General features: G+C 46.7%; 1 protein-coding gene across 13 annotated transcripts in view; it reads left to right on the top strand.

The window, feature by feature from the left end:
- The window catches only part of ATP11C (ATPase phospholipid transporting 11C (ATP11C blood group)), a 59,694-nt gene that overhangs the window by 20,337 nt on the left and 22,380 nt on the right, over positions 1-16,977 (top strand). For 12 of the 13 annotated variants that reach the window (XM_076346981.1, XM_076346969.1, XM_076346973.1 and 9 more), the window contains exons 3-15: positions 771-860; positions 4,933-5,013; positions 6,029-6,136; positions 6,744-6,872; positions 9,385-9,488; positions 10,210-10,260; positions 11,134-11,198; positions 11,835-11,916; positions 12,283-12,433; positions 13,083-13,280; positions 14,221-14,382; positions 14,580-14,737; positions 15,673-15,744. In XM_076346981.1, the coding sequence (XP_076203096.1) occupies positions 771-860; positions 4,933-5,013; positions 6,029-6,136; positions 6,744-6,872; positions 9,385-9,488; positions 10,210-10,260; positions 11,134-11,198; positions 11,835-11,916; positions 12,283-12,433; positions 13,083-13,280; positions 14,221-14,382; positions 14,580-14,737; positions 15,673-15,744 (1,451 nt within the window). The remainder of the gene's footprint in view (positions 1-770; positions 861-4,932; positions 5,014-6,028; positions 6,137-6,743; positions 6,873-9,384; positions 9,489-10,209; positions 10,261-11,133; positions 11,199-11,834; positions 11,917-12,282; positions 12,434-13,082; positions 13,281-14,220; positions 14,383-14,579; positions 14,738-15,672; positions 15,745-16,977) is intronic. The other variant, XM_076346978.1, reaches the window with a different exon arrangement.

The following is a 16,977-nucleotide window of genomic DNA, read 5'->3' as shown; positions in this document are numbered from 1 at the left end:
CAGTCTCTTTTTATAATTAAGTGGACATCGGTCTTGAGGCTTGGCTGCTTATTATTCTTTGTTTATTCGAGGCAGACTGAAAGATCAGATATTAGACCCGTTATCTTCCATGTCGTTCTTAAATTCCACATGTTTTCCAAAGTAAATCGTTCAGCAGCCTTCTTAAAATGATAATGAAGCACAACCTAATAACAAATTTGTATAGGCAACATGGCTTTTTTTTTAACAGAAGAGCAACTCTTAGATGGTTTTTGGAATTTGTTTGGAAAAAAAAAAAGTCTGCACTGTGCATTACCTCTTCATGAAATCGTGTCTCTACAAATGCCTATCTAGAACTTGTTTGCTGAAACAGATCCTGTTGTTTTTATCTTCTTTTACCCTTCACTATCTCCAACCATGTGGTTTGGGTTATTTTGACAAAAGAGAAATAGTTGCCTACTTTAAAGCAAACAAAAAAACCCAAACCTTGTAACTGAGAGACACTTCCAGCTGTTTAATGAACCAGCAGAGAGAGCCGGTGCTGGAAGCTGAAGCAGGAGCTCAGTGGCATCTCGTCACCCAGCTGCATCGTGCTCCTGGTTTTAAAGCTGGGACCTGGACCTTTGCCTGGAGCGCGCCAGGGCTGCTCAGACAGCTCGCTGCGGTGCTCCTTGCCGGGTTAAAGGGAAAACTCCTTTCCCATTTTGTGCAGATACTTCCCATTTCGTAGCTTAAGTCCCCTGTCAGCCCCGTGCCTCGGTCTGTTTGTGAGCCCCCCTCTCTCCCCGCAGTACACCCTCTGGAACTTCCTCCCGAAGAACCTTTTTGAGCAGTTTAGAAGAATTGCCAACTTCTACTTCCTCATCATCTTCCTCGTGCAGGTAAGAGGTTTGATGCTGAGGGTGTGTGTTATTTACGTACTGATGGTAAGCACAGCTTGAACAAGAATTGAGGTTCAAAACTGACTGTGGTGCTTATGAGTGGTTTTGGGTTTTGGTTTTTTTTAATTGGAAGCTGTGTTATAATTCTGGCACACCATCCAAGGCATAATAACAATTAAAATATTTGGGCCTGTCTGAGATGATGTTTGAATGACTGCTGAAATAATTAGAAAAACATCTTAACTTTTTAACCGTTAAAATCAGTCATCCGGTGAAAATACATTTGGTGCTACAGAATTAAGATCTAGTTTTTTGTCATCTTTATTACTTCTGCTGCATAACAATGTATTTTCCCAAGTTATATGATATTTGTATATCTTAGTTATAGCGAGTTTCAAGGCAAGCAGGAGAGATAGGCAGTACGCAGTAAAAATCAGAAAATGCATAGCATGAACTTTGGGAATGTGAAGCTTCAGGAAGCTGCCCTACACAGGCGAAATAGCAAATTATATACATGGACAAACTTTTTTGCTCTGCTTTGTGGCTTTGGTTAAGGAGCAAATCCTGAGCAAACCTGAATAGTCATTTTCTGTTCTGTCAGCCAAGAAGAAAAGCGGGCTGTCCAAATGCACTGGGGCAGAGGGAGTTTGGGAGAATCACCGCGCTGCCTTTACTCACCTCTTAAATCCTGTGCTCAGGCCTGGGGCTCCGCAGACAACCTGCTCTAGGGCTGAAAATAGGCATCAAAAACTCTACCCCAAATTAAACTGCGAATTAAATGGCACCATGTAGTTACTGCAAACAGCCTGCTTTTAGATGACTTCTCCGGGGTTTTGGTGGTTCAGGTTTGGGGTATCACTCTCTTCTAGGCTGCATGTTCAAAAGCCGAGTGCCTAAAATGTTTTATACTTACAGTAAAGAGTTACGGCTTATAGTCATTTCAGTGGCTGACGCAGAAACAGGGGGTCCCAAGATAACAGCCGAGGGTGGCTCCTCCTGGCAGTGTTACACGAAAGGCCAGTTTACCCCGACAGCAGCTGGCTCTTCTTCACCACTTGATTTCACTGGCGTTGTGCCATTTTTGTCAGAGCGAATTTGTAATTTGCCTTGAACTGAAGCGATGCCCCGGAGTCGGGATGTCCTTTTTGTGTAGTTGGCCATTTAGTGATGCGGTATTACGTTTTATCTGTTGACCCTCTGGCCATGAACGTGGGACATTCTTGATTACACTCACAAAACTGGTTGCAGTTTAGCTGCTTACCCATTTTAGGCACAGGGGTATGCAGGTGAGAGAGCCTTCCTATTCCTCCTTGTTTTTATTCTGTGATCTGTGCTTACCTCTACAATAAGGAAGCAACCCTCATGCTCTATTAGAGAAAAAAACAAACCCAACCGAACAAAAAACAACCTGACAGCACTAATACACATGCTGCCCTATAGAGTAACTGACTGCCCCAGGCGCTCGTTGTTCTGGAGAGGTCACTTGCCTTAAAAAAGCACTCGGGGCAACTCCATTCATTTAGAACATCCAGGGTTATACCTTGATAAATGGCATCTATAGCTTAAATGTTGGTGCTTATATTTAAATTACTTTAATAGAATTGCCCTGCGTGCTGCATTAGGAGCGAAGTATCACGGCGCTTGGGGAATTGCCTGGTGCATCTGCTCTACCTGCTGCTGAAACCCTTTATCAAAATGTCTATTACTCTGAGACTCCAAATTCAGCTCTTGTTTTAGAGAGAGGAAGAGAAAGTACATGCATTAAACATAAAACACCTATTAGTGCACTAACAGGGATACAAATAGCTGTTTCTTTGGTTCATCTGTTGCAACACTCAAAGGAAACTGCGAGTAAACTCCTGCTGGAAACGGCTGGCCTGGAGTAAGCGTAGTCCCAGTATGTTTGTAGGCAGACCAAGCTGATGGCAGTAAGCTAATTTAGGAGGTGCCAGGAATGAAAAATGTCCCTTTTGATTGATGGAGATGACTTCTGGACTGTGGCCTTCAGTCTCCTAAACAATGAGTTAGGAAGAAACTATTAAGTAACAGGAGGATTTTGTCACTTTTAAGTGGATCCAAATTAAGCTGTTGAAGTCCTAAAACAGCTCAAAAGTAGGTTCAAAGGGGTCCGCCTTTGTTCTGGCGTGTTGCTTGCGTGACCCTTGGCTTTCCACCGGCTGCAAAGGGGGAAGAGCAGTATCCAGCCATGGGATGCGCAGGGAGTGCAATCTCCAAATACACAAATGAGTTATTCTGTGGACTTCATCTAATATTTGCATTCATACATCTATAATACAGCATTTGTGTGGACAGAAATTGTATCGTTTGTTTAAACAAATACAACTGCATCTTGTCCAGTGCAGGGAACTCTCCCGCTGGGCAGCAGGAGGTCCTCTCCCTTGCCCTTCTCAGCTAAAAGCCAAAGTTCCTCTTGTATTTCCAAGGTCTGTCCAATTTTCACAAGATAACTTTTGGCTGACTGGCCTAAATTTCAATGATGCCACTCCAGTGTGTGTCCGTCACACGTGCTGTGTGCGATATGTCCGTGTGACACTTGGCACCATCCTCACTCAAGGTTGTTCCTCCAAAGTCTGGTTTCTACCAGAGTTTCTGTTTGTAAACATTTTACACCCATTTGAGTGAGCCAGGGCTTTGTGTTCCTGGAAATATTTGCTGTGTTTATCTTGGTTTACCGTCATGCTGCTTAACTCATACACCACTTACCTGGCTGCTTCTTGTGGTGTATCTCTCTCACTTCAATATCTTCTGGCTCTTCTTTCTTTGGGTCCAATAGTGCAGGGTAAAATTGCAGTGTACGGCATTTCATAGAGTTAAAAATTTCCACGTAGCTTCCTCCCAGCCGATAAGAGCAGTCCTGTCCTTAACACAGCATTTTATGGGCAGCCTAAAACAATAAATGTACAGATGCTGCTGTTTGCGAGCGTGCCAGGGAAGCGCAAACAAGCGGAGGGAGACAAAGTCCCTTTGTGGGGACACAAAGCCTTTCTGCTGAGCTTCCCCGTCCCTTTCATCACAGCCCTCACCATCTGCCTCTCGTGCTCCCATCCTCTCTGGGGACAGCAGGAAAAATGGCCAATTTTGTGTGCCCTGGTTTGGAAGGTGGGGCAAGGGCGCAGCTTTTCCTCCTCTTACGTTATTCCCCCCCAGTTACGAACCTCTTCTGCCATTCTTACCCTTCGGGCCAAGTGATGATACAGTCAGAAGAAACAGCGGTTTCCCACAGCCTGAAGGTTTAATTAATGATGAAGGGGCTTGGTCTTTGCTGCAGCGCTAGCTCGAGTGCTGCACTGAACTTGGGAAGAATCCAGCTATCCACCCCAAGGCCCTCGTGCGGACTCTGTGCTTAAATTGTGCTCTTAACTCCAAATTTCAGAGCTTGTTTTACTTAAATAGTCATGCTCCACTCTGCAATATATTTCCTAGCTAATTTGGGCTGATGTGTGTTATTTTTAATCTGAGTGTCAGTAGTTTGAGACGACTGGTACTGTCCTCCCTCTCATAACCAGCCGTGTTTTAGGGTTCAGATGTGCCCCATCCTCACTGCCAAAGAGGAGAAACGGCCCTCCCATGGCTCGGTGAGAAATGAGGGTGTTTTTCACTTCATGCATTGCTGCTGCTTCTGTCCCATCCTCCTTCCCTGCCTCGGTCCTCTCCAGCACGTCCCGTGGTGGGAGCAGGCTTGTTGGCATCCGCACTTTGAGTAGTTGTGTTTGTGTAGCCCATCCCCAGCAGCCCATTCATCCAGGCTTTTATTTCCCATTAGCGCAAGGTCAAATTTAGGTTTTAAGCTACTTCTGATAAGGTTTTTCCCACCTGAGGACATCCCACGGTCTTCAGGAGGAGGGATTGTAGTCTTCTCGAGATGGAGGAGAGCACTCCTGGGGCTGTCTGTGCCCGTCCTTCTCGTGTGCCCCTTCCTTCCCTCCCTCCTCTGCTGGGCTGTGACTTACCCCCAGGGGGCTGAGCACCCTTTTCCCCCCGTTACTAGAGTTTTTGTTTCTTCTGCTGCCTGAAAACCAGTTGTCAGCAGTACATTTTTTCCTCTCTGCAGGTGATAGTGGACACCCCGACCAGCCCGGTGACCAGCGGCCTCCCGCTCTTCTTTGTCATCACTGTCACAGCTATCAAACAGGTACAAGTGTCAATGTGGGGAGAGGAAGATGCTCTTTGGGACACGTGGTAGAGAAAATGATGAGCATGTATTTGAATATACTCGGAAGTCACCAAAATGGGCTGGTAGGTTTGGTGAACCCTTCTCAGAAGGTCAGACATGTATACTGGTGCTTTTCAAGAGCGGCTGCATGTTGAGTGTGGTTATTGGCCTCTCTCTTGTTTTGGCAATGTAAACCATCTCTATATGTACTGTTGTAAGCAAGCCGTGAGGGTCAGTAAAGGTTACTGCTGTAGTTCTGGCTTTACTTGAATTTTTCTTCTCTTTTTAGAAATGCTCTCCGAGTCTTTGCAGGATGCAGAGATGTGCTCCAAATATAGCCCGCGCTCTGCTCCCGCGTTGGTGAATGGAAGGGACAGGTTCTGTTCAGCCACTCAGCTAGTCCTGAAAATATGTAATCCTCATCTTCTTGCGGTGTTAAAAGACCTTTTCCCTCCCGTTGTACGCACATGTGCCATTTAAAATTTCCTCTGCAGAAGGATTGAATAATAAAAGAAGTTTCTTCTGCAGGGGCCAGAAAGGGAGAGCTAGGGCAAAATCCATCTGCTTCAAATCTGAATGTTTTATTCTTTCAGTGAGGACTGAAGAGGAAGAGTCTTGTCCTGCGTTACCATAGGAAAGAGTTGCAGGGTGCTAAGTGTACTATTCATATTATCGGTCTGTTCTTGCCAACACTGAGAATAATAGAAACATGTTACAGTAGTTTAGCCGCTCGTTGCATGCGCTGCATATAGATTATTTTCGTGTGTTATTTTAATCTGTTCTGAATCTGTCAAATATGCATATGAAATTTTTAAAATAAATTGATTCAGTCTGAGCTACTGTAGTTGATGTTTTGTCAGGCGTGAAGGAGGTCTGAGGACTGCTTAGTTTATTCATTTTTTTTAATCTCTCCCTCTCTCTCCGTCCTCACTCATCCTCTTTCGTTGGTTTACTTGCTTCGTTACGAGTGTGTTGCCTGTATTTGTGTGCCTAGGGATATGAGGACTGGCTGAGGCACAGAGCTGACAATGAAGTGAACAAAAGCAATGTCTTCATTGTCGAAAATGCAAAGCAAGTGCAGAAAGAGAGTGAAAAAATCAAGGTAACTGTTAACAGAGAACTCGCGTGTAGTTATCCTTGAAACCGATGGGGACACGAGGGTGTGTGGCAAGGAGGTGAGGGCAGGGGAGGAGGGATGTACTGCGGTTGGAGCCGCCCCGGCGTGCTCACTTTCAGACGAGATGCTCAGAGAGCTGTTCCCAGTTAAGGAGTGAAGCTGCCTTTGTTTGATCGCTTTTGAAAAGCTGTCTTGCAAAAGCTGCAGACAAGTGACAGATGTGTCAGCGTTTTGCACTTCTCCGGGACAGGCAGTCCTCTTCTATTTCCAACTCTCCCAAGGACACCAGGGAACTACGCTAGCTTTGACGTTAATTTATCACACCGCACTTCAGACAAGTACAGAGTCTTTTGCTCCATCGAGATTTAGCAGAGAAATAAATACTAACTGTGCCACGTGGGTGCTCTGAGTTGGTGCTGGGCTGGATTGACCTGTCGGGCTGTGGAGTGGTGCCTGGGGACCCGTGCACCTCTTGAACCCCGATTTCCCTTTTAGCCAAGGTGATTTCTCTTAGGCTTTGAGAGAAGCTAAATCCGTAACCATCTAATAACAACCGAGAGGGCTTTTCATTTAAACGTTTCCTTTCTTCCAGGTTGGAGACATAGTAGAAGTGAAAGCGGATGAGACCTTCCCCTGTGATTTGATATTTTTAGCCTCGAGCAGCATTGACGGGACCTGTTACGTCACTACAGCGAGTCTCGATGGCGAGTCCAATTTCAAGGTGACGGGGGTGGATGGGGCAGCGTTTGGGAGCCGGTGCTCGGGGGTCCTCGGGTGCCTGGAGCTGCCACTGAAGCCGGCGCTTGCGCGGGGTGGGGGTGTGCTTAACAGGAGGATGCTCCTGCGGAGCCCATCCCCGTGGCTGCATGGCTGTATTTAACAGCTCTTCCCTCCATCTGCTCCCAGTGCGTCAGCATCGAAGCCACCTGGGGATTGTTTGTTTTCCCTTTTGTGTCCAACAGCCATTTCTGCTGGCGCTGCCCCAAATTGTATCGATATTTATCGATACGGTTCCGCTGCCTTGTTGCCCATCATGGGAAGCGTGTTAGTGCTTCCCTGCTCCTGCTCCTCGTGAGGTCTGGTGCGTCGGCAAAGCAGCGCCTGCAGCTGCTTCAGCTCCCTTCCCAGTACCTGCCAATGCGGCTGTTATTTAATCGAGCTTTTCCAGTGAGGTCGGGGACTTTTTGAGGCAGTATGTCTAGATTCATTTGGGGAATTTTTCACCAGCGTGAGGAAAACATCACTTCTGGGTTTTTTTCTCTCCCTTTCCCTGAATCAAGCAGTGATATTTAATACTAGTCTTGCTCAGGATGAATCTCCTCTTCAGTTTATTTTCTTTCTTTATTCATTCCCCCCTCTCTAAACTAGGGAAAGAAGCAGCAATGACAAGAAAAAAATTATATACGTCAGAAGACATGAACATTTGGTTGCACTTGTGTTTGATAAATATTTATACAGATACTAGCAACTGCAGTAGTAAGGCTGGAAGATACTTTAAAATGACATGATTCATTCTGGCACACTCTGAAGTCAGTGGGAGTACCATTGTCGATCTGATATGTATTGTATGGGGTCTGTGGCTTGTCTCTTTATGGGCGGCTGTTAATTGGTACTGGAAATCTTGTGTAGGAGCTGATGCAGTGCTGGTGCACCATGCTGGTTCCGCTAGTGAAGAGGAGAGGAGCTTTGAAGTGGCTTGAGGCTAAAAATAGATAACCATGTTAAATAGGCAACTGCTTACTTGTGTCAGGTGTATTATATGCATGAGTTCACATAACTTTTGCAGAGTCTTGGCTCTTACTAACTTTTGAGTCTGCAAGTGCAATGCTAAATTTCTGTATCAAGTGCTGTGGTGTTTTTTTTCCTGGTTTGTGGATTCCTGTAGGTGACTGGGAGCTGTCTCCTGTTTCTTGACGAGATGAAAATGAGTTTGAAGGGGAAGGGGGGGAATAGAAAAACAAGTGCTGTTTGGGGAAATAGGTCTAAACATTAGGAACCAGGCTTTGCTGCAAAAGGAGGGTGAGGGAAGCACGCACAGGTACACAGAAAACCTCATCTGCACCGATATCTGCTGCCTACCTGGTGGGGATTTCTCTGGTATTTGGGGCATGTCAGGTCGAGGTATGACATGCCCCAGGTCGAGGTATGAGAAAGATGCCTGGTCAGGTGAAACTGGAGCAGAACTATAAAAGGGATTTTGTCAGGGCTCTGTCTTTGAAGGGCGAATCTTCGGTCATGCGTTATCTAAAAGAACATGCGTTTTCTAAATACGCTAAGGGACCGAGGATGTAAAGATCGTGGAATTGATTAGGAGGTGGCTTTGAAGTATCACTCAGTAATTGCACGGTGTCCGTGGTGACAGGAGCAGCGGGTGCAAAACCCCGCACAAGGGTTGGGTTTGGTACTGGGCACTGCAGGAACAGTTTTAAGTCGTGTTTCACAAAAGCTGTGATTTATACCAGAGATGCGTGTGTGTTGGTGCGTCTGCTTTCAATACGAAAAGCCAGGCAGGTTACCAAAACGGCATGAAGGTGGGTATTTATAATGTCATGACTACAGCGTGTGTAACGTAATGGTTCCTCCCAGGGTGCGCAAGGAGGGGAACGCAAACATAAGGAGTGGAGGAAGCTTTTTAATGAATTTGTTTATGAGGATGGATTGAGGCAGCCTGCCGTGCAGCCCGCCGTGACTTGGAGCTCTGAGTAGCTCCTATAAATAGAGCCTGGAAGGCAGCGAGCGGATCCTTCGTGGGCTTTCCAGTTAATTGTGAGAGATGAACCTTCACAGCCGCAGCTGCTAAAAATAGCTTGGAGTCTGCCAGTGCTCTGCCTGATCCCTGGGCACTGGAGCTGGCGTCTAATTACCTTCAGGAGCGGGCAGGCGGGTGGTCCCCGGGAGCCCCTTCACGCCGGGGGCACCTGCAGCCTCCCCCCCAACCCCAGCCGGGGAGGCAGCAAGTCCCCGGGGAAAAAACAAAGATGCTCTTGGTGCATGCCTTACCGAACAGATGTCCGGCAGCTCCTTCCCGCTACGGTTTCTCTTAAGCTTACGGACTTCAGTCTTTTGCTGAGAGATGCTTCAGCTGCTTTGTGGGAGTGGGGTGAGGGCTTGGGAGAGCTGCTGGCGCTGACAAGCCTTTGCATGGTGGTATTTTAAGTAATGGGGTATAAAACTTGGGGACGGGTGGTGGCGCTGGGGGCTCGCGGTGACACTGCCTGTGCTTCTCTGCCCAGACTCACTACGCAGTGCGGGATACCACCGTGCTCTGTACGGATGAAGCCATCGACGCCCTCACTGCCACGATCGAGTGCGAACAGCCACAGCCTGACCTCTACAAGTGAGTCTGCTCCTCCTGCCTATCCTGGCTCCTCCGGCCCATCCTGCCCTGTCGCTGCCTGGTGTCACCTCCCTGCAGAGACCTGAGCACCGTCGGTTAGGGGACCTAACAGGTTACAGTTCAGCAAAGCAAAGGGTGTTTTCTTTTCATCAGAGACCGAAAGGTTTCTCGAGGCAGCGATAAGCTGCTGGGCTTCTTCCGTACAAGGATGGCAAAGTCGACAGCGGACTTCTTCAGGGCTCTGTTTCTTTGCAGCAAAACCTCCCCCGTGAAACGCTTGTTGTGTTTTAATGAGCTATTTTTTGTCAGCTCGGCTGTAGTAATGGTCCGTGTGCCTATTCTTAGGCCACTCTACCTTCCAAGTAAAATGCATTGGGCTGAATGACTTCCAGGAGTAAGCTGTCTTTGTGGTTAAATCCCTTGAAGGAGTTTTGCTGGGCTGTGTTGTACTCTGCAGTGGGGATGGGCCGGGGTGCGTAGGCATGGTCAGGTACTGCTGCTCCGCTGCTGGGTGGCAGCTGGGGGGCACCCCCGGCCGTGGGGAGTGTGTGGTTTCCATCTGTCCCGAGTGCAGCAACCCCTCTGAAGCGTTAAACTCTCAAATGCGCTCATTGATGTGTTTGTTTCCATCTCCTGTCAATGACTTTTTTTAGTATGTCTGTAGTAGCTCTTTATAAGGTTAATGAGTTCGTAATACGAGTTTCTCTCATTTTTGTTGCAGATTTGTTGGAAGAATTATCATCTACAGAAGCAACCAGGAGCCCATAGCCAGGTTGGTCTTGCAGCCGCCTCGCTGGCCCTCCTCAAAGAGGTTGGCCACCTACATCAGATTTCAAGGATCTGAACTTGTGCTGCCATCACAAGGGAATGGTTGTTTTTCTTTAACCATTCCAAATACTTCATTATTAAGGGAGGCCTGTAGTTAACCTCTCCACTTAGCTCTTCTGCCATCCTATGACTTGTTTGAGCCCCTCTTGGGGAAGCAGTGCAGGACCACCTGGTAATATCCTCCCCTGCTGATGGGGAACAAATTTACCAGGCAATTGCAAAAAATAGTTATTCGAGGGAAAGCAGAAACTTAAACATCAGAGTGTTTTGGGAAAAAATAAGCAAATAATGTTTATAAGTCATCAAAACCAGACGGCTGTCACCGGAGCGGTGCTGGCCGTGTTTCGTGCTCTGGGGCATCTACCCGGACCCTAGAAGCCACGGAGGGTCATGGGTGGTGGGGGTTTCGAAGAGAAATAAAAACACGAATGGGAGCAAAATAAACCATCGGCTTTGGTGCCATTGTTTGACTGTGCTGGAATGGACAGGTTTTCAATACTTTTAAAATCAGGGGTTTATATAAGTACTATAACATATTAGATCTGAACATTTTGCACTTATTCCTCAAAAGCCTTACTGATAATCCCCCATTAAATTTGGAACTTTGAGCACCAAAAATAGTCTGCATAAGATGAAATGGAAATATAAGTATGTAAAGAGAAAAACAAAGTCAAGCAATGCCCAATTTAATACACAAATCAAGTAATCGGATCTGAAGTACATCTGTTTATCTTTATAATCTATCTCTGGGTCTAAATTATGAAGAAGTTTAAATGTTCTTTGAGTGATGTAATGTTATAACTTCTTTTACATTTAGGTCTTTGGGTCCTGAAAACCTGTTGCTGAAAGGTGCTACCCTCAAAAATACCAAGAAGATTTATGGTGAACACTTTATTATTATTATTATTATTATTATTATTACTACTACTACTACTACTACTACTATTTATTTATTTAAATAGTTCTGATAAATAATGACAAATGTAGATGCTCATCACTAAATCTGGATAGGGAAAATACTTCTACTGCCTGTCTGCCAGGGCTTTACATTTGCATTCAGTATGCAAGCTGATTGCAAAGTTTACAGGGTGAGATTAGGAGATATTGGTTGTATCTGCAGTGCTGCCAAGCTGTGCAGGTTGTGTTCATACACCTGAGCAAGCTTTTCTTTTTGCCTGAGATACAAAGAGCAGGGAGTTGTTCCCAAATCCTTTGCTGAAAACGTGTGCTAGGATCACGGTCCCAGCCACCGCTGACTGAGGGTGACAGCTGTTAGAGAAGACTCTTTGTTCTGACTGTATGTGATCCATAGGCTCCTGCTCAGTGCTCTGGGACGTTTGCAATTACATCACTTAGCAGCCTCGAAGGCTTCTGTAGTTGAACAGTCCTTGGGTAATGCCTCTTTCTTCAACTGGGATTCGAGTTTCATGTAAACACCGATGCCCCTTATGGCTGAGTGCAAGCTGGGTCCCTCCGGGGCTGCGAGTCCCTTACCAGCCCTGCTTTAACACCCTGTAGGAGTTGCAGTCTATACTGGAATGGAAACGAAAATGGCTTTGAACTACCAAGGGAAATCTCAGAAACGGTCTGCTGTAGAAAAGTGAGTATTTGCAGTCAGCAAAAAATCGGTAAAAGCCGTTGTTTGGGTTTTTTTATGGATTACTTGCACAGAAATAATCCCCTAATCTGCTGCCTTTTGTTTCAGATGCTCTCTGATTGCATAGAAAATCTGTATATTTGATCAAGCATATCTTTCAGGAAGCTGCATCATTTAGTAGCTTTTTTATTTAAAAACAAAATTAAGAAATGTTAAAATATATGAACTGACGCTGAATTATCAGCACTGTCAAAAGCACTTGTTCTGTAATTCCCTTCCTAAAAGTAAGAAAGTCTTGTTTCTGCTTATTTGCGTGATTTTCTATATAAAAATAGCTGCAAGAATTTAAAAAAGAAACCTATTTTTCAGATCTATCAACGCTTTCTTGATAGTGTATTTGTGCATCCTATTGAGCAAGGCTACTGTGTGCACGACTTTGAAATATGTCTGGCAGAGCAATCCATTTAATGATGAGCCTTGGTACAACGAAAAGACTAAAAAAGAGAGAGAGACGTTCAAGGTAAGTGGATTTGTATTTCAGCACCTCCTCCAGCTTTATTTATTCTGACAGTGTTATTTAATCTGATAATGTCTTCTGCCAGCCCTGCGACTCCTGTTTGCTCGCTGCAAGTGCTGTCGTTTTCTTCAGGCTCTCCTGCTGTTTGCATTTTTTTCCTGCCTCTCTTATGCTTGTGCACGGCGATCCTTGCGTGGAGCAGGGCAAAGCATAAATAAATATTACATATTATATAAATGCAGCAGCCGATTTAACCTGGATCCTTATCTGAACTTGATCTATCTTCCAGCTTTTAGTAGGTAATCTTAAATTGCTCCTTGTTTCTAGTTAATTGAGATCAGAATGAGCCTGTAGCACTATATTCTTAAGAGGAATATACTTGAATAAAACATCGATTTGGTCACTATGAAGCAGTGAGATATACTCTGGTATTATACTCTCGTAGATCTGCGGAAGACAATGAGATTTTCTACATTGAAGGAAAATGGAATTTGGCCCTAAGATACCTTAGCTGTATTCATTTTCAGGTTGTTTTTCTCTGTTTAACCTCAGAAGAAAAGCTGTCTAAAACCCCAGAGGTGTTGCTGTGAACTGCCCCTGCGTTACGCCTGACGGGCACAGGCTGCATCTTCTTCTCCTCTTTCCATTGCAGGTCTTGCGGATGTTCACGGACTTCTTGTCATTTATGGTCCTCTTCAATTTTATTATCCCGGTCTCCATGTACGTTACAGTAGAGATGCAGAAATTCTTGGGTTCCTTCTTCATCTCTTGGGACAAGGAGATGTACGATGAAGAAATTAAAGAGGGGGCCTTGGTGAACACCTCGGACCTCAACGAAGAGCTCGGGCAGGTCAGAACATGCTCTGTTTGCATCTGCTTGGATGAAAATGTGGACGAAAATGTCTTCCCTGATAGGAACCCTTGTTGTGGCAGTCCCTCGCGGTCCCCTCAGGGCAGAGCTTCAGCTGGTTTGGTGGCACTTTCCATTTAACGTGATTCTGCTCGCTCTGTGAAACAGATAAGGTCATAAACAGTGCATGAAAGAGCAGGAACTGGGTCATGCCAATTGTTTCCATATTGGGGAATATCAGGCGCAGCGCTTTGCACGTCAGGGTGGTTTGCTTTCACTGCTTCAATTAGAACTTAAAAATCCTCTGTCTCTTTGAGGATTAACGCAAATGTCTGCCCAGTCATCTCTCTGGGCATGCAGTGCACATGCAGTCACGCTGTTGCTGGCTTTGCTGGGGCAATTAGCTCAGGCTTCCCTTTCTTATCTACATCAGGAGAGACTGAGTGTGGGGTATGAGTAGTGCCTCCTGCTTTTTATTTTGCTTAAAAAAAAAAAAAAAAAAAAATCAGTTTGGAGTAGCAATTACCTAATTTACATACAGCACCAAAATGAAGATCCCCCAAAGGAGGCAGCAGAGCTGCAGCAGCAGCTATATAAGTGCTAGGAGCTATAGCAAAAGACCCAATAAAGAGGATTAGGGGAAAACGAAGAGTCTGGAAACAGATTTTTAAGTCTTCAGGAGCTGCCTCCTGCCACCTGTGCAAAGCCACTGAAAAACAAAGGAGCTGCTCTGAGGAGAAAAGTAGTAAAACTACACAGTGGTGTAACTCCCGTGGGTCACCTGCGTCTTTTTGGGGGTCCAGGTTAGGATAGCAGTAAAGCACTCATCAGCATTGCCACAGATGCACTAAAATGCCCCAGCCTTTTTGGTTTTGAGGAGCTCCTTCCCTGGCGTGTGGGGCTGGGGGTGCAGCGAGGCAGCCTGCCCACTTGCTTCTAGGTGGAGTACGTCTTCACAGACAAAACCGGGACCCTGACGGAGAACAGCATGGAGTTCATCGAGTGCTGCATAGATGGGCACAAGTACAAAGACTGTATTTCGGAGGTGGATGGCTTCTCTCAGACTGATGGACCCCTAAAATATTATGGCAAAGCAGAAAAGGTAAGAAATCTGCATGTTGATGACTGTTAGGGTTTTGTGGCCAGCTCCTGGCTGGGTAAATACAGCAGAAGCTGGGGAAGTGGGTGTGTGTTTTTTGTTTTAAAACGTGCATACACAAAAATCACAACCAAGTGCTGCGAGGTGGGCTCGGTGCACGGCATTAAGCTGGTAACGAGCCCTCCCTCACTCCTGCCTAGAGCCGCGAGGAGCTGTTCCTGCGAGCCCTCTGCCTGTGCCACACCGTTCAGATCAAGGAAGCAGACCAGGTGGATGGGCTGATAGGACATGCAGAATGCAAATGCACCTATATCTCCTCCTCCCCAGACGAAATTGCTTTGGTGAAAGGCGCAGAAAAGTAAGAATACAAAGATATTGGGTTTTTAATTCCCTCTCTCTTGGTGGGAGGGAGATGAGGGTTATCTGAACGTGGTAGGTCCCTTTCCCTGGTCAAGACTGCATCTCCGTCTGGGAAGCACGTTGTGATACCAGCGCTGGGCCTGACCTGCAGCCCTGTGAAGCCATGCGAGCCTGTGGGTTTAAATGAGCTCTCTGTAAAAGGGGATGCTCTGCAAAGGGTCTTCCCCGAGCAGCTTCTCAGGAGGCCATGGTTTGCATCCACTGCTGAGAGCAGCCCCAAGGTGCTGCAGTGCCTGGCTGCGGCAGAGGCTCCTTTGCTGGAGCCCCCGTGGCCGTGTGTTTTAATCCCCAAGAAATGGAGACCGGTTACCATGCGCTTCTTGCAGCCAAATTGCTTCCTTGGCATGCAGTGGCAAAATAATAGGGTGGGTTACTTTTATCAAACCCGCATTTGAATCCTGCTGAAGATGCTCAAGGCCAGGTTGGATGGGGCTTGGAGCAACCTGATCTAGTGGAAGGTATCCCTGGTCATGGCAGGGGGGTTGAACTCGGTGATCTTTAAGATCCCCTCCAATCCAAACCATTCTATGATTCTGTGCTATTGCCAGCCCCCAGGTTTTAGACGGAGGCTGTTGCAGCTGTATATACTTGCTCATGGCTTGTAAATCTGCTGGAGACCCGGGGGACTGCGTCCAGAGGCTCTCGGCATCTGTGCGCTGTGGTGCACAGCTCTCCAGGTCATGGCAGCGGTGCCAGAACATCATAGCAGGCTCTGCGTGGAGCAAGCAAACATCTAGCCAAGCTTTTTAGCTCAGGCTCGCTAACTTCTTTGCTCGGCTCTGCAGTCCAGAAGATGAAACGAGAACGTTGTTAACGTATAATATGTGCCAATGGGTGTTTTCAATGTTGTTCTGTCCTTTTGTTTATTGACAGGTATGGTTTCACTTTTCTAGGACTTGAAAACGATTTCATGAAAATAAGAAACCAAAAGAATGAAACTGAAATGTAAGTGCTGCAGGGGCTGCTGAGGAACAGGGCCCTTAGTGCTGCACTGGCTCTCGCCTGGCTTGATCGAGTTTGGTCAATGTGGCCAACCTGGCAAGGTCAAAGCTGTTCCGTGAGGGCTGTCAGACTCTGCTGACCTGCCCAAAACCTCCTGTCCTTTTTACAAAGCTTGGCACAGCAAGGTGCAGGCTGGAAGGCTTGCTTGCAAAAAACTGCTGGCTGTTTTAGTGACGTCTAAATTCAGGTCCCCTGAGGGCATGCGGTCCCTTGCATGTACCCTTCATCCATGCCTGGCTGTGCAGATGGCTCCCGGGATTCACGGGGTGGTTGCTGACCTTACGGACAGTGGCTGGGCCTCACAGCGGGATACCCTAAGCCTAAACTGCGTGATGTGGCTCCCTTCCCTGTAACTTTTTTCCCCTCCCAGGCTGAAAACAATTAGATTTTACGCTGTGCTAACAGTTCGTGGGACCTCTGAGAATCACTGACCTAATCCCAGCGCTCCCCGAGAACTTGCCTTCGCAAGCAAGTTTCACTTCTTACGCCCCTTATAGGGAAACTTCTTAGAATCATAGAATCATAGAATCATTGAGGTTGGAAAAGACCTCTAAGATCATCGAGTCCGACCGTCAACCCAACACCACCATGCCCACTAAACCATGTCCCTAAGTGCCTCATCTACTCGTCTTTTAAATACCTCCAGGGATGGAGACTCCACCACTTCCCTGGGCAGCCTGTTCCAATGTTTCACCACTCTTTCAGTAAAGAAATTTTTTCCTTACGTCCAATCTAAACCTCCCCTGGCACAACTTGAGGCCATTTCCTCTCGTCCTATCGCTTGTTACTTGGGAGAAGAGACCGACACCCACCTCGCTACAACCTCCTTTCAGGTAGTTGTAGAGAGCGATGAGGTCTCCCCTCAGCCTCCTTTTCTCCAGGCTGAACAGTCCCAGTTCCCTCAGCCGCTCCTCATAAGACTTGTTCTCCAGACCCCTCACCAGCCTCGTTGCCCTTCTCTGGACACGCTCCAGCACCTCAACGTCCTTCTTGTAGTGAGGGGCCCAAAACTGAACTGATCTTACTTAAATGCCAGAGCCGATGTCGCTCCCTGCTGAGCCGCTGCCCAGCCTGGGGGCTCGGTGCACCGGTGGGCAGCGAGGGGAGCACAGTCACAAGCTGTAACCCAAAGCTTTGCTGTCTAGTGGGAGGTCTCGTGTGTGCACCCCCACCCTC

Source organism: Aptenodytes patagonicus, chromosome 9 (genome assembly GCF_965638725.1).
Source record: "Aptenodytes patagonicus chromosome 9, bAptPat1.pri.cur, whole genome shotgun sequence".
Taxonomy (NCBI): domain Eukaryota; kingdom Metazoa; phylum Chordata; class Aves; order Sphenisciformes; family Spheniscidae; genus Aptenodytes; species Aptenodytes patagonicus.
The sequence above is the reverse complement of the archived record's forward strand: the minus strand, read 5'-3'. Positions and strand labels throughout refer to the sequence as shown.